This window comes from Eulemur rufifrons, chromosome 30, assembly GCF_041146395.1.
Source record: "Eulemur rufifrons isolate Redbay chromosome 30, OSU_ERuf_1, whole genome shotgun sequence".
Lineage (NCBI taxonomy): Eukaryota > Metazoa > Chordata > Mammalia > Primates > Lemuridae > Eulemur > Eulemur rufifrons.
The window spans coordinates 65,582,425-65,606,381 of NC_091012.1; the positions used below are offsets into that span (position 1 = coordinate 65,582,425).

General features: G+C 36.3%; 1 protein-coding gene across 1 annotated transcript; it reads right to left on the reverse strand.

Annotated features, from left to right (window-relative positions):
* Nucleotides 1-1,168: 1,168 nt before the first annotated feature.
* FAM199X (family with sequence similarity 199, X-linked) lies at nucleotides 1,169-23,957 on the reverse strand. The gene is made up of 6 exons (XM_069463492.1): nucleotides 23,466-23,957; nucleotides 15,616-15,835; nucleotides 4,991-5,140; nucleotides 4,578-4,739; nucleotides 3,266-3,526; nucleotides 1,169-1,989 (listed from the first exon to the last, which is right to left on the reverse strand). The coding sequence occupies exons 1-6, from the start codon at nucleotides 23,660-23,662 to the stop codon at nucleotides 1,819-1,821; spliced, it is 1,161 nt and encodes a 386-aa protein (XP_069319593.1). The 5' UTR covers nucleotides 23,663-23,957; the 3' UTR covers nucleotides 1,169-1,818.

Below are 23,957 nucleotides of genomic sequence, written 5' to 3' on the forward strand. Positions count from 1 at the left end.
CCATTTGCTCTTCCTATACTTGGCAGGGCAAACAACAAGGTTGACTCTTTCTACCTTCTGCAGAGTACTCTGGAGTCTATCCCCAAGCCCTCTTTGGGCGCTCTAAGCTGATTAAGAGTACCAAAGAGGGGATAGAGGTAAAGTCAGAAGGATAATTCCAATTGAAAACAACAGACATACTTTTATTTTAGTAAAATTTTAAATTATGACTTAGTAGTCTTCAAAAGGTGACAATCACACCACAGACCTTAGCAAAGCTGCGATGCATTAATTTTTATCCTCAGTTTTCATTCTTTAATGTTCAAGGAACCAAAATGAAATAAAAAATTTAAAACACATGATTGTAAGCAAAGTTTAGGCCTTCATATCAACTGAGAATTAAGAATTTAAGTCATTAATAATTTTCTTAACAAGCTAACAGATATAATAAAAAGTAAAAAGTAGAAATCCCATTAACCTCTGGACCCTAGAGTTTAAAAAATATTGATTAAAACTCTTCCTACAGAATCATGATTACCTCCCAAATGTCACCCGCAATAAAAAGAAAATTATGAAAGTCAGAAAGCAGCTTGATTGTCAGTAGTATCAGTTTCCATCTTCTTTAACCCATGTGAATGTTCAAGACATGTGGTAGAAGAAAAGGAATCACGCTTTTCCCAATGTTCATGATAACAAACTCTCTATGAAAACATTTAAAGAAACTCCATGATTTCACATTTAAAATTAGGGTTCTATTAATAACCAACAAGCGAAGGTTTCTATATCTTTACTGCTCTGTATATGCCTAGTAATTTATAGAGAAGTTTAGCAGAACTGTAAGGGTTTTTATCAGGTAATTTTGAACATTAACCAGGTCACATGCCAGAAGCTGTTATACCAAATATTTAAAAATTAGAGCTGTGCTGAAAAAAAAGACCTACAAAAAGGACTTTAGAGAGTTACAGAGAGACTTATTTTTTGCCTCTGAGACAATTCTACAGCCTAAAATTTCAGAAAGCAATGGAAAAGTAGAACTGGTTCTTTTGCCTAATTGCTTTCTCAATTTGTAGCATCAAGTCTAAAATTCAGCTACCAGTAACATTACTTCCTCAGTAGTCATCACTTACAGAGAGGATAATGAATTTACATAAAGTGAAAAACAAAAAATAAATCTAACAGGAAAAAGATTAGGGCCTGTTCCTATACCTTTGAGTTAATAATGAATGAAAATAGAACTAAACGTAATGAAGGCACTATTGTAAACAGCAATCCACACCTTGCCCACACCCACACCTCAAAAAAGATTTCTACCAGGAATCAAGAATTATGCTATGGCCCTTTAGAAAAAGTAAACTAAGAAACTGTAACATTAAGAAGGGAACTGAATTATGATCTTCACACATGTATGTATACTGACATAATAAACTACTTGTCAGCAGTACCTTGAAATCTTCAAAACTGTAAAAGTACTAGTCTTTGAAAAAGCTCACTTAACCACCATAATGTTTAAATAGTCAAAACATCTACCCAAGTCAGTGGTTCTTAAATTAGAATGTGCGTCAGAATAACCTGGCACTAGTTAAAACACAATGCTGGGCCCCTCCCCAGCTCTGGCTTCTGTTTCACTAGGTCTGGGGGTGGGGCCCAATAGTATGCATTCCGGACAACTCAGCTAATGATGAAGCTGCAGGTCCCTGGACCACCCGCTGAGAACCACTAGCCTAAATTATTAATGGTACATCAGCACAGCCCTAACCAAAATTTTGGTCAAGATGCATGTAAACCAATAAGGATAGAATACTTTAATGCTTAGAAAGAATGCTGATAAATTCACCCTTATTACATCAAAACATCAACATCTGCTTCATGGTCTTCCTCAGTCACTTTCAAGGACAGCACCTCTTCATTAAGGAAGAGCCCGCTGAGTCTCTCCTTCCGAGCCTGCCTCTGCTCTTTCAGCTGCCTCTTGCGGAAGGCCTTCTGCTGTAACTTCCGCTGCTTGGATCGCTTCTGTCAAAATAAAAATTTCTAAATCAGTAAGGTTTAGCTCTTGGCATAGCCACCCCAAAATGTTTTATGAATCAAATTCTCTATTTTCCAAATTTTAAGAGCTGTTAGTATGATCCTTGTTCCAATTAAGTGAGCCATGAGCTTAGACTTGAAAATAATTCTTCAAGATTCTATTTTTATGGTATTTGACCAGTAACCCTTCTGATTAGGAAGTTCTGAAACTTGATCATTTTGGCTAGTTATGAATAACCGGTCATTTCAAAGCCTTCCCTTTTTTAATGTAATTAAGGTACATTGGTGTCAGTGTACAGCAAACATACAATTAATACTCAGGGACAATACTGAAAACAAATGTAGAGAACATTGCCCAAATCTCTAATGCTTATCATTCTCAGGTGCCTTTCATCTAAAAACACTAGCAATTTTACAATGGCTGGGATAAAAACCATGCCTTTTTCATATTAGGCAAATACCATCTTAAAAGTCCATTAGAAACCCTGTGAGTACTCCAACCCTTGTCACTGGTGAACTGATGCCAAAAAGGAATGACCACATATCCAGAGACATCCCAACAAAGCTGGCTATGTTTCTGCTGCTTCACCAAGAACCAGAGAAGGAATCACTGTGTATCTTCAAGTCATCACTGGGTTCCCAAAGAATTAAACAGATTTTCTTATCATCCTTAAACTGGCTCTAGACTCTTTCCACTGCAAGGAACTAAACTCCCTTGCTAAGCCACAGCATCATTCTATTTAATATATACACTTATATCTTTTTAATATATAATTCTATATATTATATAGAATTTTTCAACTGTGAAATAGATGGAAATTACAGAGAGCATTATTACATTTTTAAATTAGCTAAGAAGAAACACTCAAGATTAAAACACTGAGAAAACATTAAACACACACAAAACACATACACAACATTCTTAGGAGCTAATAGACAGCAACATAGTGAGATTCGCTCAGTAGTGAGTTGCAGTCAATATTGCAATCGAGATAATTCATTATTTCCATCAATTTATCTTACTTAAAACAGACACAAAAATCAGATAAAATTGAATGAGATACGGTTGTGGGTCAAAATGGCATGCCAAAGCACTCAGCCTGGAGTGTTTTGTTCAACAGCAGAGCATCCTTCTTGTTCAATTAAAACCAAAACCCACAGGCATCTAGATAGCAGGATCATTTTAATTCTTCAAGAAATTTATATGAAGGAGTACTAATGTTAATAGTGAAAGGTAAAGTTTTGTATTGATTAGACGTTTTACTTTTGAATCCCGAATCCGCTCTGCTGCACTTGCAGACAGGTTGCTGTCACTGTGTGCTCGACTCATGTTGGCACTGGAGTTTGAAGCAGAGTTTCCAACACTGGACCCACTGCTGCTTGCAGAACTGACCATGCTGGCACTGCTGCTGCTGGCGCTGGCACCGCTCACTCCACTGGTGCTTGCACAACTAAAGTTGCTTCTCTTCCAGGCCTCTCTTGCAGGCCGTTGGCGAAGGCTATGCTCCTTGATATAGTTTCTGACCTTGGGACACACAGACAAAAACTGGTTAGTGTGGTATCTCGACCCTCTACCCTCAAAATGCTGGGGGGAAAAACAATCACATTGTACTTAATCTAAAAGATTGTCAAAAGTGCTGCAGATGCATAAATAAGGTAGAATAGAAGGGCAAAAGAAATCTCTAAATTTAGAAATAAGTACCAGAAAAATGGACAATGTTCAAAATTTCAGAAAACATGTTATGAGCTAGATTTTAAAAGCATATAAAATATAATCAGTAAATGGAAGGCTACTGGCCTTCAGAATTTAAGATTGTAAGAAAATAACACTGAAATAGAAACTAGCAACAAAATAAAACAGATGAGATTAGGTATTTGTTAAAGGTCTCCACTTAAGATGATTTAAGTAAATTGCAGATTGCATCTAACATTAGGGTGTTTCCTAAATCTTAGCTAAGGGCCAACAGTACCTGCCTTCAAATGTAAGACAATTTACCATACTAATGAAAAATGAGCTGGAATGGAGAAAATTATAGTGTGTCTGTTGGGAGAAATACTGAAATGAGAGAAATTTTCATAAATAATGATAAATGCAAAACAAACAAACCAAAAGTAGAACTTAAGGACACAAATATTGATTCAGCCATGTACTAGAGAAAAAGAGCAGCAAAGCTCTTTTGAGTTTTAACTCAAACCCCTCAGCCCAGATGTTTACCAAAGTATAGCTTAAATCAGTATTTGGATTGTCAACTAGTCTCCCGTAAGTTGAATTAGAATAAATCTATACCTTAGCCTAACCACCCCTCCAGTGGTGACATTAATTTTCAAAGCCTATACAACTGAAGAGCAGGTTCTAGAATCACATTGATCTCAGAAAGGTACTACCAGGTGAGATGTGCATAAAACCTCAAAACTACATGTTCTCAAACATTACCATCATTTTTCCTAATATTACATTTTACAATAATGAATTTTGACTTTATTTATCTATGTATTTACATATGATTACTCAAGTCTACATTTTATGAGATGGTGGTATTTTCAATAGGTAAACAATCTGTATTTTTTTTACATACCTGCTTCAGTTTTTCATCTGTGAGACAGTTAAGTTCAATAATAAACTCACTGTCTGTAGGGGAGATTTGAGCAGAAGGATCAATGATCTTAATAATATCAAGTTGCTCCCGAAGACCCATCTCAGTACTGACTTTCCGACTCAGATACTCAATATATTCCACCTATGTGATAAAAAAATTACAACAAACAATATCATTGCTAAAACCTCCGATCCTTTAGTATGTCAATTATAATGTGTTTTATATATTAGAAGCATTTAAGATTATATTTGTTCCCTGAAAAATAAAGCTCAAATTTAGATTTACTAAGCAATCCACATTTACCCAGTAGCTTTAAATAGCAATCAGCAATAAACTGAGCCTCACACAGTCTCCACATATATGCTTTTAATTAAGAATGTACAGATATTTACCTGCTCATCATTTGTCATTGCACTCCAAGGAAGCTCATCTAAATTCCGGTGCTTGTTTTTCTTTTTAGGAAGCAGGCAAGGTGAACTTGGAATACTGGGTATGACATCAGAAAGTACATCACTTCCACTGGCAATGTCACTGCCTGGTAACTTTATAAAAATAGGGAAGGTGGGGGTAGGGAAAGCAAAATTTTTTAAAACTACCTTTTAAACATCACAACATATCACATGTTGATTAAATCACACATTGATTAAAAGTTACTTTAACATAAGACTCATGGCAAATACAGAATTGGAGGACATTAATTGTGACCCATGCCTATTTTATACAAAGCAGCAACATCAATATACTCCTTATACGTATTTACTTATTCAATAAAAGATGTTTTCCAAAAGCTTAAAATCATTATATTAAGTGAAGTATCCCAAGAATGGAAGGACAGACATCACATGTACTCACCAGCAAATTGGTTTCCCTGCTCATCACCTAAATGCACATTTGGGAATGACACCAATTGGATATCAGACTGAGGTGGGGGGTGGGGGGAGGGGATGGGTGTATACCTACATGATGAGTGCCTTGCGCACCATCTGGGGAATGGTCACGCTTGAAGGTGCTGACTTGGGGAGATGGGGGGTGGGGGGAGGGGATGGGTGTATACCTACATGATGAGTGCAATGCGTACTGTCTGGGGAATGGGCACGCCTGAAGCTCTGACTCGGGGGGATGGGCGGTACATGGGCAACGTATGTAACCTGAACTTTTGTACCCCCATAATAAGCTGAAATAAAAAAAAAAAAAAGAAAAAAAAAAGACCTGTTAAAATGGAAGTTAAGAGTCAATCATCAGTAAGGTTTTTAATTTATAACGTGAATGTGACTACAGCCCAGACAACTTAACGAATAAGAAGCTCAGGTCTCCATCTTGGGAGACCTGAGTGATCTGGCACTAACTGGCTTTCTGTCATAGACTGTGCCAGACATTCTTCCAACATAAAGACAAATCATGGTCCTTGTCCTCAAGTCTGTATTAACAACCTCAAGACAATTAAAATAATTTAAAATATGCTGCAAACACTTTAAGGACCAGAGGTATTAGAAAAAAAATGATGGAAAACAAAGTATAGACAAAGGAGAAATAAAACCAAGTTTAACACACAGAAAATCAAATCAATTTAAAATGAGACAAACAGCAGAAATATGTTCTGTAATTTTATATTGCCTATTAAACAGAGTGGATTTAATTTTTTAATAGCTTTATTGATGTACAATGTATACAATTTTATGAGTTTACATATACACATAAACCAACATACCCATCACCATTATCAAGGTAACAAACATATCTGTTACACTTCAGAAGTTCTAATAGATTTAATTTTAAATAAATGTATTTAAGTCATTCATCAAAAAGATAAAGTATTTTCTTCTACAAAGAGAATATAACAATTTTCAGAAACATTGCTATCATTTTTACAAGGTACAGAACAGCATCTTATTGTTGTTTTTTGGTTTGATAGAGTTTGCAGTTGTATCTGAATTCTGGATGATTCCTAGGCTTTTGAAGTTACCAAAAGAGAAGTTACTTTAGTCATGAAGACTATTGGAATCACATGTATTTGAACTTCTATTGTACACACAGCACTTTAATAGGTACAGGAGATTCAAAGGAGTTTAAGTCCTTACACAAAAACTGTATACTCTATTTCGGAAGATAATACGATAACACAAACATACAATTATATAACACAGCACATGATGAATACTAAATTTGAAATGACAGGTCATCAATGGAAATATCTAGCAGCAGATTGAAGCTGCAGGATTATAGTTTGGGAGAGCTACAAAGGACTGCAGGCAGGCACAGGGAGTCAATCTCATAGGAGAGATGAGTGAAGACAAAAAGATGGGATCAATAACCCTGCAAGATGACCACGACATTCAGAATGAAACTAAGCTGAGAAAGACCATTTTTTCTATACCCCTGTAAGTAGCTACTACTCTTAAAAATCACATTATCACAATGATAGTCACTGATGAATTCAAGTATGTGATTTCCAACAATTTAACTTCTTTTAAAATCTCATTAACATTGCTTGTTAGTTGAATTGTTGTTCCCCCTTGGCCCTGATGTTACCTAGTGATTGTTATGAATATATGATTGCTGAATACATACCAGAAGGCTATCTCTTTCTCAGACTTTAATGGGAAAAAAGAAAATGCTTTGCCATTTTCCCTTTGACTTCAAATCACAACATCAGAAATTTCCTTGGGGTCCTTAAAACAAAATGAGACACTCCTTATCATACGAAAGGCCTCCCCTACTTCAAGCTCCTTTGATAAATGAGGTAGAAAAAGGAACTCCTAAAATACCTATACTTTCAAAACTTAAGAAAAATTTTCATCTAAATGTTTAGAGAATATCTGCTAGGTGCTAGACTAAATGCTAAGCACTTAAATTTGTACCTTTAATTCTGTTTATGTGTTCGTTGAGGAAGGGGGTATAAAAAAAGGCAATTAATGCTTCTTTGGCCATTTTTTTCTGGGAGAAGTAAAAAGACTCCCGAGTTCCAATTCCAGCTCCAGTGCTCACTAGCGGTATAACCTCTGCAGGTTAGTTTGTTTCTTTCAGCCTCAGAGTTTGTAGTAAAATGTCATTAATACCATCAATCTCAAAGGATTATTGAGAGGTTTAAGTGAGATTAACATGCCTGGCAAACAGGTGAAACTCAATAGAGAGATGTATTTTTCTTTTTCTATCCCTTGCCATCATTTTGGACTCTTAGAAAAGCATAGATCCTCAGGAAATGCCACATTTTGCTAAAGCAGCTAGGTTAAGTTTCACAAGGTAGTGTTTCAGAATGATAGAAGGGGAAAAAGAAAAAGGCATTCAGGTAAGGAGAATAACTTCATAAAATCACAGATGGAAAAAAACATAGGGTGAGGTGACATATATCGTAGATATCATATATCATTTAATCATACATCAACATGATGAAAACAGAAAATCAGTGCTAGGGTTTTGCAAGTTGAACAGAAGACCCAGAAACTGCCACATGATATGTAGAAGAGGGTTGATAACATTTGCAAAGTAGAAGTAACTTGATGAAAATGGTCTTTAGGGAAGATTAGTTTAAAAGCACCATGGGGACAAAATAGAGTGAGGTAAGACTGGAATTAAACAGGAAGTTTTTGTTGTAATCTAGGCCTAAACTAAGATAAGCAAAAATGGAAAGAAAAATTAAAACAGATATGAAAAATTTCAAATGGAAAACGATTTACAAAGCTGTTTGATAACTAAATGGATAGGGGTAACAAAGAGTCAAGATGTTGAGACCTGAAGAAAACTGGTGACAGGTCATACAACCCATCCAGAGTGATACACTTAAACACCTCAATTTTTACAGCAAGAGAACTGAAGCAACGCTACAGATCTTCTAGTCCAACACGCTCATTTTACAAATAAGGAAAAATGATGTCCAGGGAAGGTCATACAATTTAAGTGGCAGAATCCAAAGTAGGACACAAGTCCAGTGCTTTCAACTATGCCAGACAGTCTTGCCTTGGAGGCATTTTGGAATGAGAGAAGAATGCAAGCTGGGATATAGAGTTTGTAGTGATAATGGAAGAAGCAAGCGCAAGTGTCCTTTAAACAGAAAATAGTCATTTTTCACCATGCTATAAGACATGTCACAAAGCAGAGACTATTTTTTTTCCATGGAAACATTGTAATTGGAACTGGCATCACTGACCAAGAACTCAGCATTAGATAATAGGTTAGTATTAAATAATAAGGTCATCCAAGTGGAAATGTCAAGTAGTCGATTGGAGATAGGGGATTAGAGTAGCAGTTATACAGCAGAATTAATTGTATTGGCTCCCATATATTTATTAGACCAGCAATTTTCCATTTTATAACTGATAATATATTTCAGAATAAAAATGCTTAATAACTCCCATTCCATATCTTTCATAGACAATATCTGGCATATTTATATTATAATCAGTAATTGTGACACATAGGGAGATTTAAATCAAATCTCTGCCATATTTTCTGCAGGGTGCAGCAGAATTTTATGAGTAAGCTCATTTCCGTAACAGCTAATATGTAATTTCAGACTGTACCTCTAGGTTTCAAGTATGACAGCAGAATTACTTACTCTTTAAATTTTCTAAGCGTTCCTGCTCAACAATAGAAATAATTTCTCAAGCCCTAAGACTAGTCAAATATATCCTTAATAACAAAAGGAATGCAAGGAAAGAACATGATCACCAAAGCAAAATGCTAAAATGCTTCTTCATTCTAAGGTTAAAATCTCTTCTTATTGAGTAGTTAGTACTTCTTTTCCCAGAGAATCTATAAATCATTTGTATTTACTTTAGTAGTAACAGAAACATCTGTTAAAAAGAAAGATTTAAACAGATGCAGTTTTCAATCACAACAGAAGTAATGCAAATTTTTAAACTATATTAAATGATTTTTAGTCTGTATTAATCCTAACATATAATTTGTAATTATCTTCTTGGATAATTTATTGCTCATCATTATAAGGTCCCACAAAGACAAGACAGCATTTTAAACCTTTCAGAATATTTAAACAGCAAATATCCATGGTAACAGAGTAGTCGTACTCCAATTTCAGAAGAGGGAAAACACATTACTAAGGCAGGACTGATTTTAGTTCCAATATCGTAGTCACTCAAGTACATTAATGGTGAGTGGATGGGGATGGTTTTCCACTCTAACTACTCATGAAATGAGTAAAGAAGCCATCAATTAAAATGTAAAATTGCCTGCCACCTTGCAACATAATGGATAAGACTAAATAAACCACATGAAATAAGCAGAAAAAATATTTCAGAATTATCATCACTCCATTTGATTAAGCTTTATGAAGAATCCTTGTAGTCTGATTTTATTTTACTTTTTATTTTTCAGACACGATCTCGCTCTGTTGCCTGGGCTAGAGTGTAGTGGTGCAATCACAGCTCACTGTAACCTCAAACTCCTGGGCTCAAGCAATCTTCCTGCCTCAGCCTCCCAAGTAGCTGGGACTACAGGTGTATGCCACCATGCCCTGCTAATTTTTTGAAAGCTTTTGTTGAGATGGGAGTCTCACTATGTTGCCCAGGCTGGTCTCGAACTCCTGGCCTCAAGCAATCCTCCCACCTTGGCCTCTCAAAGTGCTAGCATCATAGGCATGAGCCACTGCATCTGGCCTGATTTTAAATACAAAGCATGTACTTAAAAAAATGAGACACTGAAGAATAAAATGATACCCACACAAAAATGATCTTTGTTATGTTATCTATAGTAGAGAAAAATTTGAAACAGATGTAAATAGGGGAATGATTTCACCAGTTCCAGTACATCTAATAGCAAGAATATTATGCAGCCATTAAAAAATTCATTATGAGTATCATGAAAAAGTTTATATGTTAAATGAGAAAATTTTATTAAAAAATTTTATCAAGAAGAGAAGGGAATATTTCCTAATTCCTATGAAGCTAGAATTATCCTGATACTACAGCCAGGCAAAGACACAACAAGAAAAGAAAACTATGGAACAATATCCCTTATGAATATAGATGCAAAAATCTTAAGGTACTAGAAAACTATCCTGAATCAGAATGAAAGTATTCCCCTAAGATCAGGAAGACAAGGATGCTCACTTTTACCACTTCTATTCAACATTGTGCTTGGGCTGGACGCAGTGGCTCATGCCTGTAATCCTAGCACTCTGGGGAGGCCCAGGCGGGTGGATCATTTGAGCTCAGGAGTTCGAGACCAGCCTGAGCGAGCGTGAGACCATTTACAAGAGCATCAAAAAAATAAAATATTTAGAAGTAAATTTAAGCAAGCAAGTACAGGAATTGGACACTGAAAAATTACAAAACATCACTGAAAGAAATTAAAGGAGCACTAAATAAAGACATTCCATCCCATATTCATGGATTAGAATATTTAATATTGTTAAGATGGCAATACTCCCCAAAGCAATCTATAGATTTACTGCAATCTCTACCAAAATTCCAACTGCCCTTTTTGCAGAAATGGACAACCTGATCCTAAAATTTGTATGGAATTGCAAGAGACCCCAAATAGCTTAAATGATCTTTTTTTAAAGAGACGGGGTCTTGCTGTGTTACGCAGGCTGGACTCGAACTTCTGGACTCAAGCCATATTTCCACTTTAGCTTCCTGAGTAAGCTAGGACTACAGGTGCGTGCCATTGTGCCTGGCTTAAACAATCTTTATAAAGAACAACAAAGTGGGAGAACTCTCACTACCCAATTTCAAAACTTACCACAAGGCTATAGTAATTAAAACGGCGTAAAGATAGATATATACACCAACAGAATAGAATTGAGAGCCCCCAAATAAGCCCATATATCTATGATCAATTCATTTTTGACAGGGTGCTGAGACCATTCAAGGAGCAAAAAATAGTCTTTTCAACAAATGGTGCTAGGACAACTGGATATCCACATGCAAAAGAATGAATTTGGGAGCCAGGCATAGTGGTCGCACCTTTAGTCCCAGCTACTCAGGAGGCTGAGGAAGGAGGATCACTTGAGCCCAGGAGTTGAAGTCCAGCCTGGGCAATAGCAAGACCCCATCTCTTAAAAAAAAAAAGAATGAATTTGGACTCCTATCTTACACCATATTTGTACAGAAAGTAAGTCAAAATGAATCAAAGACTTAAATGTAAGAACTAAAACTCTAAAACTCTGAAGAGGAAACAGGTGAAAATCTTCATGATCTTGGATTAGGCAATGGTTTTTAAAATATGACATTATGAACACAGCAAAGAAAAACCAGATAAATGGAACTTCATCAAAATTAAAAACTTTTGTGTGTCAAAGAACACTATCGAGTGAAAAGACAACTCATAGAATGGGAAAACATTTTTGCAAATCATCTATCTGATAAGGGTCTAGTGGCCAGAATACAGAAAGAACTCTTGCAACTAAACAATAAAAAGACAAATACAATTTTAAAAGGGACAAAGGATTTGAATAGATATTTCTTCAAAGAAGACACACAAATGACCAATAAGCATATAAAAAGATGCTCAACACCATTAGTCATTAGGGAAAATGCAAATGAAACCACAATGAGATACCATTTTATATTCAGCAGGATGGCTATAACCAAAAAGACAGCCAATGCCAAGTGTGGACGAGAATGTAGAGAAATTGGAACCTTTATATATAGCTGGTGTAAATGTCAAATGGTGCAGCCACTCTGGAAAACATGTTGGCAGTTCCTCAAAAAGTTAAACTAAGAGTTATCATATGACCCAGCAATTCCACTCCTAGGGGGATATCCAAGAGAATTAAAAATATACATACATATAAAAACTTGTACCTGAATGTTCATAGCAGTATTATTCATAATAGCCCCAAAATGGAAACAACCCAAATGTCCAACAGCTAATGAATGGATAAACAAAATGTAGTACTGTATACCCACATGATGGAATATTACTCTGCCTAGAAAGGAATGAAGTACTGTTACATGCTACAACATGGATGAACCTTGAAAACACTATGCTAAGTGCAAGAAGCCAGACACAAAAGGCCACATATTATATGAATCCATTTATATGAAATATCCAGAAAGGCAAATCCACAGAGAAAGTAGATAAGTGGTTGCCAGGTGATAGGGGAAGGGGAGAATTGGGACTATGTGCTAATGGGTATGGGATTTCTTTTGAGGTGACAGAAATGTCCTGGAATTAGATAGTGGTGATGGCTGCACAATACTGTGAGCATATTAATAACCACTGAATTGTACATTTTAGAATGATTAAAATGGTGAATCTTATCTCAATTTTTTAAAAAATTTCTATAAATTTTTATCTAAATCATATTTATAACTATATAGAACAAAAGTTGAAATAATATAAAAATAAAAATAGCAGGGTTGTGAATTAATTTTTTTCTCTTTAAAAACATCTCTTAATTTTCAGTATAGCATTGTTTATAACAAAAAAATGAAACCAACCTAAATAGTTATTAGGAAACTGATTAAATAATGATCTAGTTATGAAAAACAATGAGATGTATTAGTTGAAAAAAAGCAAGAGGCCAAACAGTAGATGAAGTATGATCCTGTTTGTGTGTTTTTAAAAATACACAAACATAATTGTATCTGTATAAGCCCTTAAGAGTGGTAACCACTGTAGAGTGGGACTTGGAGACTTTTCTTTTTAATTTGATGTCATTTTGTATTATTTGAAAACTGTTTGAGAAGCTCTGACTTGGACGAGACAAGGGCAATAAACATAAACATTTGTACCCCCATAATATGCGGAAATAAAAAAAAAAAGATCTTACATGCTAGACTAGGGAATTGGAATTTCACCTTACAGGTTATGGGGCCAGTAAGGGATTTAAGCAACAGAATAGCATGAACAGATCTGATTTATAGAGATGATTTTAGTGGCAGTGTGATAGATGAATTGGACAAAGGAAAGAGTAGAGGCAAATAGGCAAATGAAAAGTTATTTGAATACAGAAGAATAAAAAATGGTTAAAATTTGAACATATATGGCAGCAACAAAGTCACGAGGGAGAGAAAGGCATACGATGCACACAGGGATAATTCACAAATCTAACAAATATATGTGGCAGTATAAAAATATAGTCCTACATGAATACTTGCAGGCTTCCACCCTCCTCTAGCCTTCTATGTAGGGATTTTGAGTCTGTTTTGAGAGGAGAGAGCATGTGAATGAGATCGCTCAACCACCACGCTGTGAAAAGTGGTCAAGTTTTTAGAGGAAATGGATGGGTAAGAGGCTTTTCATGCATTCTGCTATGTGTCATACTCTGTAATCACCCTTTGCCTTTTGGGGGGAGATTATAGTAAAGATTTACATTACTTTTCATTTTTTTTTCTGGGAAAGATAGGAGCTGGTGCATCCAGGTTACTTTTGTCCTAATAGAATGAGTAGGATTTGGTGACCAATCATTTGTGGAAGGTGACAGAGAGGGAGGAGTCCAAGATGACTGGACAGTGACACTGGAATTCTGGTGAAGCTTACTGACAAAGAGACATGGTGTGTCAGGATCAGTGAAGTGGCAGCACAGTCTATGTTGAACATGAGGAGTTTGAGGAACTTGAGGGATGGTCAAGTGCAGAAGCCCAGCAGGTGATCACTGTTCTGTGACAGTTCAGGAGATGGCCCTGGGCTGGACATAGAGACTCAAGATTCACTGGCATTTTTGTGGTATTTGTCACAGCTGAGTATACGTATATATGAATATATGGGCAAAAGAAAATGAGATCAAGAGCAAGACTGTGGGTGACATTTAAGGGATGGTCTAAGGAACAGGAGCTATTAAAGAGGCTGAGTAGACATAGTCAGATGTGAGGGAGAAAACCCAGGACAGCAGGTGTCATAGAGGCTAGGGAAAGAAAGTGTTTCAAGACAGAGGGAGGGGTCATCAGTGTCAAATGTCACAGAGAAGTAAAGATAGTTGAGGGTTAAGTGACTGGATTTAGCAATTAGAATGAGCTATGGTCTGAAGGTTTGTGTTCCACAAAATTCATATGTTCAAATCCTAATCCCCAAGCTGATGGTACTAGGAGGTGGGGCCTTGGGGAGATGATTAGGTCATGAGGCTGGAGCCCTCATAAATGGGATCAGTGCCCTTATAAATGAAGCCTAAAAGAGACCCTTTGCCTCTTCCACCATGTGAAGATGTAGCAAAAAGGCACCATCTATAAGGAAGTGGGAGCTCGCCAGAGACCAAATCTGCAGGCACCTTGATCTTGGACTTCCCAGCCTCCATAATTATGAGAAATAAATTTGTCTTTTATAAGCCAAAAAAAAAAAGAAAAGAAAACTGTTTCAAATAAAATAATATTCAAGTCATCTTTTGGAATACAACTTCAAGTATTTAGATGGCTTTCAAACATAGTAGGCATTCATCCATTGAATAAAACCTTTGCTGTATGCCAGAAAAGCTTCTTTAAATGTCACTGTCTTTTATACTCAGAAAATGGATGTTGCAATAACACAATCTACATTTTCTGATAGATTGTCCTCATTATAAGGCAGCATTTTCAAACAATTTGCCACAAAGCCATTTTACATGGTATATACGCCATGAAAAGAAAAAAGTGTCAGGTGAAAAACAGCTCCATGTACACAGAAAATACAAAATGAGAAATTATATAATTCTAATAATAGAACCAAAAATTATATATTTATGGTAATAATGCTTTATGACATTAGATACAATAACTTGACCCTGATGCATATCCTATAATGACATGAAAGCAATTTATTATAAGGTAAGAAGAATAAATTTGCTTAGATTCATGCATAAGGTACTGATGATATACAATAATGGTAATATTACACAAGTATTAAATTACACGAAAATCTACAAAAGGATATCTGTGGTATCAGAAGTCTAAAAGGTATATTAGCAAAAATAAAGGATACATATTCCATCTACTTCTTAACCTTAAAACATGTTGTCAGAGAATCCCCAGGACTGGATAAACACCAGAGAAACTTACTCTGAGATAGAGATGAAAATATCAAAAGAAAAATTTATACTTCTACTCGTGTAGTAATGATGCCAATAAAAGAAAAAAAAACCTACCTGCCATTCAAACTCGCTATCTGACCAATCCCAGTAAGTACTAATAGAAGAAGAGACATCACTGCAGACACTCCCCTCAGGGAATAAGTCAAAAGAAGTGAAGTCTTGATCATCTAACAGAGAATAGCAATCATCTTGATCTCCAACAGAAACAGATGAAAACAGCTCCTCACTGCATTCTGAGCTAGCAACACTTGTTCCACAAGAAGTTAGGTTCCACCTTCAAAAACAAAACACAAAAGAAATCACAACAAGAACTACAGAATCCATACAATTTTAAGGTATTAATAGGATACATTTATGACATGTATGAGAAAAGTGAGTATTTTTTGTAGTTTTAAAAGAAACTTTAAGGAAATACACTAACATTTATGAATATGTCTAGGATTTGCCTCAAAATAATAAGGAACAGGTTGGGGTATAGATGAAGCATGATGCTATATGTGAACAATTGCTGAAGCTTCATGATAAAAACATGAGGTTCATTACACTATTCTCTCTACTTTGGTAGCTGTCTGAAAATTTTTATAGTAAAATATTTTAAAAGAAAGATGTATTTAAATTAGGAATAAAGTAAAACTTTTATTCATAAACAAAACATATAGCATAGTGGTTTTGAGTAAGCTCTGGAGTCAGACTGAATTCAAATTCTTGCTCCATCCCTTGCTAGCTATTTGATCTTAAGCAAATTACAACCTCTCCAAGCCTGTGTCCCGATATTTAAAATGGAGTTACTGTGATGATTACATGAGAATGCATACACAGCACTTAGCAAACATAATAAATGCTCAATACATGATAGCTATTATTATCAAACTAAAGGAAAAGGGGAGCTATTACAGGGTAGAGAAAAGCAGCAACAAAGCACACAGGTAGAAGTTCAAGAAGTGTTTGTTATACTTAAATAACTTTTTCATATTACTGTTATACAGGCTAATTGCAAAGATGTTAGAATAAGAAATGAAAGAAGAATGACCAATAATTCTATTATCCAGCAATAACTAATTCATAATATTTTAGTACTTTATTTCTAGGTGCATATATATTTTTTTACAGAATTAGCAATCATTGTGTGTGTATATATTTTAGTATCCGGCTTTTTCACTTAATATTATTAATATATAACATTTTCCTAAATATATTACTTGAAAAAAATATAATGCCTATATAATATTCCATTGATTGAATGTATCATAATTTATTTAACCTTATTCTCCCAATAATAGACACATAGGCTGCTTCCAATTTTCTTTTATATTACAAATAATACTGAGATGAGCCTTTTTGTTTATAATTATTTATCAAAATATAAATTCTCTTAGGATAGACTGCTTGAAAGGTAAGTACTGAGTCAAAGAATATGAATACTTCTAAGGGTCATGGTTCATTTAGTCAAATATCTTTCTGAAAGGCTGTACCAATTTACATTCCCCAAGGTAGTACATAAAAGTGCTCATCTCACCACAACTTTAACAGCACTGAAAATTTTATTTAAAAATGTTTTACCCATCTTATAGACAGAAACATTTTTATTTCTTTGATGACTAGCAAGATCAAAATTTTAAATATTTATTAGCCAGTATGTTATGGTGTTTTTCTATGTGTTAATGTTTTCATTATTGATTTTGAAAGGGTTCTTTATGCATTAAGTGTATTAACATTTTGTCTACAGTATTCGTTGCAGAGCTTTTTGCTTTCTTTTTTCTGGCCTTGAAATCTATCAATCTGTTTTCTTTTGTAAATTTCCACTGGTGTTATACTATTAATAAGATAATCTTCATTGCTTTGGCAGTAGCATGGGGAATTAATCCTTAAGATAATGACTTAGCATTTCCAATACTAATAAGCTCCTGAAATAATGACTTCCTGAAGAAAAACCTATTATTTACCTATTATTAGGTTGTTTCTCATCCTTCATTTAATCCAGTTTTTCCTAATTATATATTTCATTTTTTAAAACTTCTTCCCCTATTTTGTATGGCTAACCTTAAATTTAGAAGATCCTGATTTACAAAATTTGGGCAACTTGAAAAATTTCATGGCATCTTTTTCTTTTGAGTTGAAGGTAGTGCATTTTAAAGCATTGGAGCACACATACAAACTATTATAGTTCAGTAAATAAAAAACAGATGTCAACAAATTTTTATAAATAGATAAAAATCTAAAATTCATCTAAAAATCCTATAATACCTTGCAATATTATTTAGTTTCATCACATTCTTGCTAGGTGGGCAGTATCCTCATTTTATAAAAAATTAACAAACCTAGTAGAATTAATCAGATTGCCCAGATCTTTCAATAAAATTTATAAACAGCCATCACAAGTTCTGTCCTAGACATAGTAAACTCTATCTGCATTGGGTCCTGAGCAAACTATTTTTTCTCTTGTGTCTTCAAATTGCATGTGACTTTTTCCCCTCGATTCATTCACCCACTCAACAAACATTTTGTCAGTATCTTCCATGTGCCAAATACTAATTTCAGTGCTAGGAAAAACTGTTAGATGATTATTTTTAATTAGAATTTCTTTCCAGCTTGCAAAAATTTTGTTGAAATATATTTCCCTCCATGAGTAACAATAGCATTCCTTTTTTTAAAAGCCATCCCAAATTTAATAATCTAACCACTAGATCCTGACAGAGTGCTCTTAACTTAGGGCAAAATCAGTGTGTTATTTTCTGGATTCATGATTTTGTCTTTTGTTTTTAATTAACAGTGGCAAGTAAACCTGGCTCATAGTTGAAACAAATCATTTACAAAATAGAAAAATAGTATGTTTTACCCTTAAAGATTTAAAAAAAATTTTTATCTTCTAATTTGCAAATATTTTTATTATTATTTTAAGCCAATATGGATTAAAACAAAGTAGGAAGTACTTTTAATCATTGCTACTGCAAGTGTAAGCTAACATAATCTTTCTGAAAAGCAATTTGGTATTATATGTATATCAAGAGCTTTTAAAATGGTCATTCCTTTGGAATCATTAATTCCCCTTCTAGGATTCTATTCCCTTCTCCAAAGAGAAATTTGGAAAAAAGATGTATGCACAAACATGTCCAAACAATATCACTTGGAATAGCCAAAAGCGAAAATAAATGCTACCAAAACATAGGGAATAATTAAGTGATATATCTGAATGATACTCTTATAATCATTAAAAATCATATTTTCAGACTATTTATTGAAAAGGAAAACACTCAACAATATAAGCAGGTCACAAAATGTATATACAGCCTGATCCTGACTTTTAAAAATTATGTATGTACATAGAAACAACATTAAGTGAAACAATACCAAAATGTTGACACTTGTTTGTTACCTTTGGGGAAAGGGATTATGAGTGGTCTTTATAGTTTTTATATGCCCACAGTTTTCTATAATAAGCTTTTATAATAAAAATTTAAGTGTGATTCTGTCTGTCAGTTTTAAACTTGTAATGAATGCCTATTGTGTGCTCAGTGCTAAAATATTCAAATTTATATGCCCTTACATTTTATTCCACTAAGAAAAAGCTACCTAACGCTAAGATTTTAGCTATAACCCTAAGATTATTCTCAAAGACTTTCTCTAAAATCTTAAGAGAAAAATGTTGAAAAGAATTCCAATGAAATGGTGCAAATGGTTTTCAATAAGTAGGCTTGCTGCTCAAATTTTAATTTAAAAAACATCAAGCCAAGAACATTTCTCTGCAAGGAATTTCAGCAAGAATATACAGACTAACTGCTTTCGATAGTGTTTTGGCAAATAACCATTTAAATGCTAAAATTATGAAATCCATTTGTACCATGTACACATTCCTCTGCGGCCTCTTCCTCTCTCAGGTGGACCTAACCATCACCTCTGAGGATGAGAATCCAGCCAGTGACCACTGTTGAATAAAGTTGTAACTGTCAAGCTGATAAAAGTCATTTGAAATCTATGCTATGCATTCACCCTTAGGGTACAGTGCCTCATCATCACTTGTATTCATCACTGACTCCCTGCTAGAATCCGCATACAATTACCCTAACCTTTGCTACTCCTCTGGAGCCCAACAGGCCATCAGGGTTCCAAGTTGGAGCAGATGATACAATACAATCCCCTACTTCACCCACTTAAATTCCCTCCTAGCTACCTCAATTGTCCTGGGATCATTACCCAAGTTTCCTACCCCTTCTATTGTCTCAGAAGTAAAAAACATTCCGTATCATTTCTAAGGCTAATTCCCCCATCTGGCCTTGTGAGTTCATCACCTCCATCTCTTCTCATCCCACCCTCTCTTGTATTTTCAACTTCTCCCTTTCCCGTGGCCTGCTTCTAAGGAGCTAAAATCTCTATTCTTGGAAAAGACAAACTAAATAAAGCAAAAAACAAATAAAGAAACTTTCATTTCCCTTCAAATTATCACCACATCCCCTCTTCTCCTTTCTTTCCCTGTTAAATTTATTGAAGAGCTTCCACTCTCTTAACATTTGTAACCTGTGGTTTCATTCCTATCACAACACAGGGATTTCTATTGATTACTCCCAAATCTGTATTTCTAGCCTGGGTATTTCTCCAGAGCCTGACCCCCATTCTCAACTTATCTCAACAAGTCCCCAAACCAAATTCCTCCTACAGGGTTCTCCTCCCATTTGCAATCCACAGCTCTTTTGCACCTCTAATTCTGTATCTAGATAGGAAAACTATGGATGGTACAAAAAGCACACCAATAGTCTTGGGGTTTTTCTGGTAATAGTGATTGAAAAGGGGGCTCTAAAATCACATAACTGAATAAATGATTTATACAATAGTTCATTTCATATCCTGCCAACAGGGTGTACAGAAAGGCATTGTCCTCCCACATACTTTTCACAATTGTTCAATGTCAAGGTACTGATGCACTCCTGAAAGATGACAAGAAAAACACATCTGGTAGTTGATATTAACCTCCTTCATCTCACAATTTAATCATAGGATCTACCAACATCATTATAATTTTTCCCATTTGCTAAATGACAACCTTTTTTGGTGGTGGTGGTAGTAGTTGCAGTAGACATGGCCAGTGTACAAAACAAGTCCTGACAGAAGTGCCATTTACATCAGAAAATGTCTTAAACACTGTATATATTCCATACTGACATTTCAGATTTTTTAAGTTCATTAATTTTTTTGGCTTATTGCAATTTATTCTATTTTCCCAAAATTCTAGATAAACCCATCTAGGTCTTAAAATCCTAAAAGACACTCCTAGGAAAGTGTGAATTCTTAGGAAACTGGTTGTGTCCGTATAATTTATTTTCTACTGAACCTAAAACCAACCTACGTCACAGGCAACTCTAATCTGAACATTGCATTCATTCAACCTCAGAGAGCGTTAGTGCCATGACACTCTTGGTTAATGAAGATTGCAAATATAACCCAGAGACCAGTAAATGAATAGGCACAAAACCGTCATCATCATAAAGCCCTTATCAAGGGCATTAAACAATCTCTGCAGTTTTCTTATCAGGTAATAAGAATGAAGCAAAATAAAGGTAAGCCAAATTTCTATCCACTACCAAGCTTTCCACTTCCAATGAAGTTTGTTTTACAATAACTAAACCCAAAGCAGAATTTCAGTACCCAAATATTCAGATCTGATTTTTGGACTGTTGCTTGAATTGGCAAATGATGTGATGTGAAGAAAAAAAGTGAAATGTACAATGCCAAAATAAAAGAACTCCCTAAACTAAACTTTGCCCAAATATATGATGTAGCTGTTTGTTTCCCCCTGAAAAGAAATGGCTGGAAGCATATGGTCCTCTCAAATGCCATCTTGAGGAGGGGTAAGGCGGCAGAACATTCCAGAAGGATAAAAGATTTAGAAAGCAATGTAGCCTAGGGCAGAAACATCATCTGCTATAAATATTGCTAATTCTGCTTCTCCTATTCTCTGCTGAAAAGGGATATAAATCATTAGACCCCCTGCCACCATTCCAAGTCTTATAAAAAGTAGGATAGGAGAGGGAGACTAAAAAAAGCAGGCAGTAACTAGGAAAAATGCTTGACTTGGAAATTCTGGGGCCTTCACAAGAACCTCTGCCTCCCTCCTCACCACTTCTTTGTGAAAAACAGCTTTGACCTTACCAGTCTTTAGGAGAAGGGGAAGAAAACACAAGAAAAAAATGGGGAGGAAGAGGAAGAACAGAACAGGCTGTAAAAAATACATTGTTCTCATTGCTTCACTCTCCATCACCTCCACCAGTTTGGGCAGTGCTTACCCTCAACGTCTGTCCCCACTCCCTTGCCTTCATCATCACAGCAGGCTCATTCTGAAATCATTTAATTTTCTTGTGTATGTGACTTTCTCCAATACTGCAAAACTTAAATAGCAAATATATGCAAAGGTATTCTTTCACATTATTTCCAACACAAATAACCTTAAGCACACTTGATTTCATGAATGTTACATTTATGTGACAGTTACATTAAAGGTTAAATAGGCTTCTCTGAGTTAATCTAAGAAACCATAACAACCATTTATAACATTCAATCCATTAGTTTTCTTCCAAGTTTCATCACTGGCTCCCCAAAAATAATCTTGGCTTTGCCCGACTAGGTTTTATGACCTTGAACTCAGTCTTTTCTACCTGGGCCCGTTTCTTCATTTTTGTGCTGGTGATTTGGAACAATCCTAACAAATTTACTGCCACTTCCTTTTGAAATGTGTTACAATGATGACTTAACTATAACACCTTGTTTCCACAGACTACAACTTTTAGGTAAGAATCATGTTTTATACATTCTTTATACCTGCTAGAAGCTCAGTAAATCTGTGGATTGATTTAAGGGAAGAAGGGGAGAAACATAGAAAAGACATTAAAATATGGAAAAATTTGATGAAACTCACATAGTAAACTTGGATCAGAAATCAGAATTAGACTCCTTAATTTATTGCCAGTATTTTCCATAGCTGAACCCCTCTCCCAGCCCTTTGTATACATATCTCAAATATCCACCAATATTAAAAGTTGAGGCTGTATCTAAAACGTTTTCAAATTCCCCACAACATTAGATCTAACACTTAAATACTTGCACGAGAGAATTCTCTAGAACACTATCTTCTACTAAAACCACTTAGGAGATGATGCACCCTCTGAATAAATTTGTATAAACAAGCCCATCCTAAGCCTTGCTCTGCCCCCCCCCCCCCACCGGGGAAGCAAACCAAGGGATGTGTTACATGAAGGAATCTTCCAGATTTAAGCTTATACATTTTGGCAGGGCCTAAAGTGCCAAGGCAAAGAGTTCATAAAGGAGGAAAAAACAAACAAACAAAAAACAGAATCACTAGTTTTCTAGCGCTCCACTAAAAAATGGGGTAGGGGTGGGAGGGGAAGGAAAAGGATTATGAGACAGGTTAAAAATGGGAAAAAGGAAGGTTCTAGCTTTAAAAGTGCCACCTTTCAAAAGATCCACGGATTGATTTTGGGCCATCCGAAATCCACTCTACGGCGTACCGGAAATGGAAGGGGTTAAACTTTTGCAGATGGATGGAAACAGGGGAGTATCTAAAAATCTAGGGTGGGGGTTTGGGATTCGAAGGGTACAGATAAGGGGCGGGGAGGGGAGGGAGAAAGTAGGGAAGGAAGGAGTTGCTATAGTCAGAAGATGAATGGGGAAAACAGAGTAAAATGCCGGTCGAAAGAAAAATCGGAGGGCAGGGGTGAAAATAGGGAAGGGGAGCAAGGAAGGAGCCCGGGAATGAGCGCAGATCGGAAGACGGTGGGGGAGGGGTGACTGGAAGCGCAGCCCGGGGCAAGGAAGCAGGAGCAAGGGGGCGACCCAGCGTTCCCCCGAGAGAGGCAGGGGGTGGGAAATCCACCCCTGCCCTCAGCAGCAGTTCGTACCTGTTGGTGTGGAAGCGGTGGAGTGGGTCGGTGCGATGGCAGGAGGACAGCTGGCAGCCGAAGTCGCTGATGTCCAGGCAGCCCGGCTCCTCGCTTGGGCACGTGCCCACTCCGCGAGGGGGTCCCAGGAGCGGGAAGGGTTCCTCGGGGGTTAGAAACTTCTCGTACGAAGTGGTGGCCGACGTCTCGTCGGACATGGTTGGAGATGGCCTGGCTCGAGCTCCCTCTCTGGCCCCGGGCTGCTCCCGCGCCGGCCCCTGCCCCCACTCTAACCTGTCCGCAGTCGCCGCCGCTCCGGGGTGTGCCCGCCGCAGCTCACTGGCAGGCTGAGCGTTGCTGCCCGCCGCTGCCCAGGGAGTGAGGGACGGCGCGAAGAGGCTGCTGGAGGCCACAACGACCCGCCGGCCACGCAGTCGGCGCCTCAGTGGCCTCTGCAGCAGCCTCAGTCGTCGTCGCCGCCGCAGCTGCCCGGCCCAGCCCGTCAGCGCAGAG

Excerpts from the sequence above, each read along its gene's own strand:
- FAM199X (XM_069463492.1), bottom strand. The coding sequence starts at position 23,662 with ATGTCCGACGAGACGTCGGCCACCACTTCGTACGAGAAGTTTCTAACC. Across the intron at positions 4,740-4,990 it reads CAATGACAAATGATGAGCAG|GTGGAATATATTGAGTATCT; the intron begins GTAAATATCTGT and ends TTTATCACATAG. Across the intron at positions 3,527-4,577 it reads CAGATGAAAAACTGAAGCAG|GTCAGAAACTATATCAAGGA; the intron begins GTATGTAAAAAA and ends GTGTGTCCCAAG.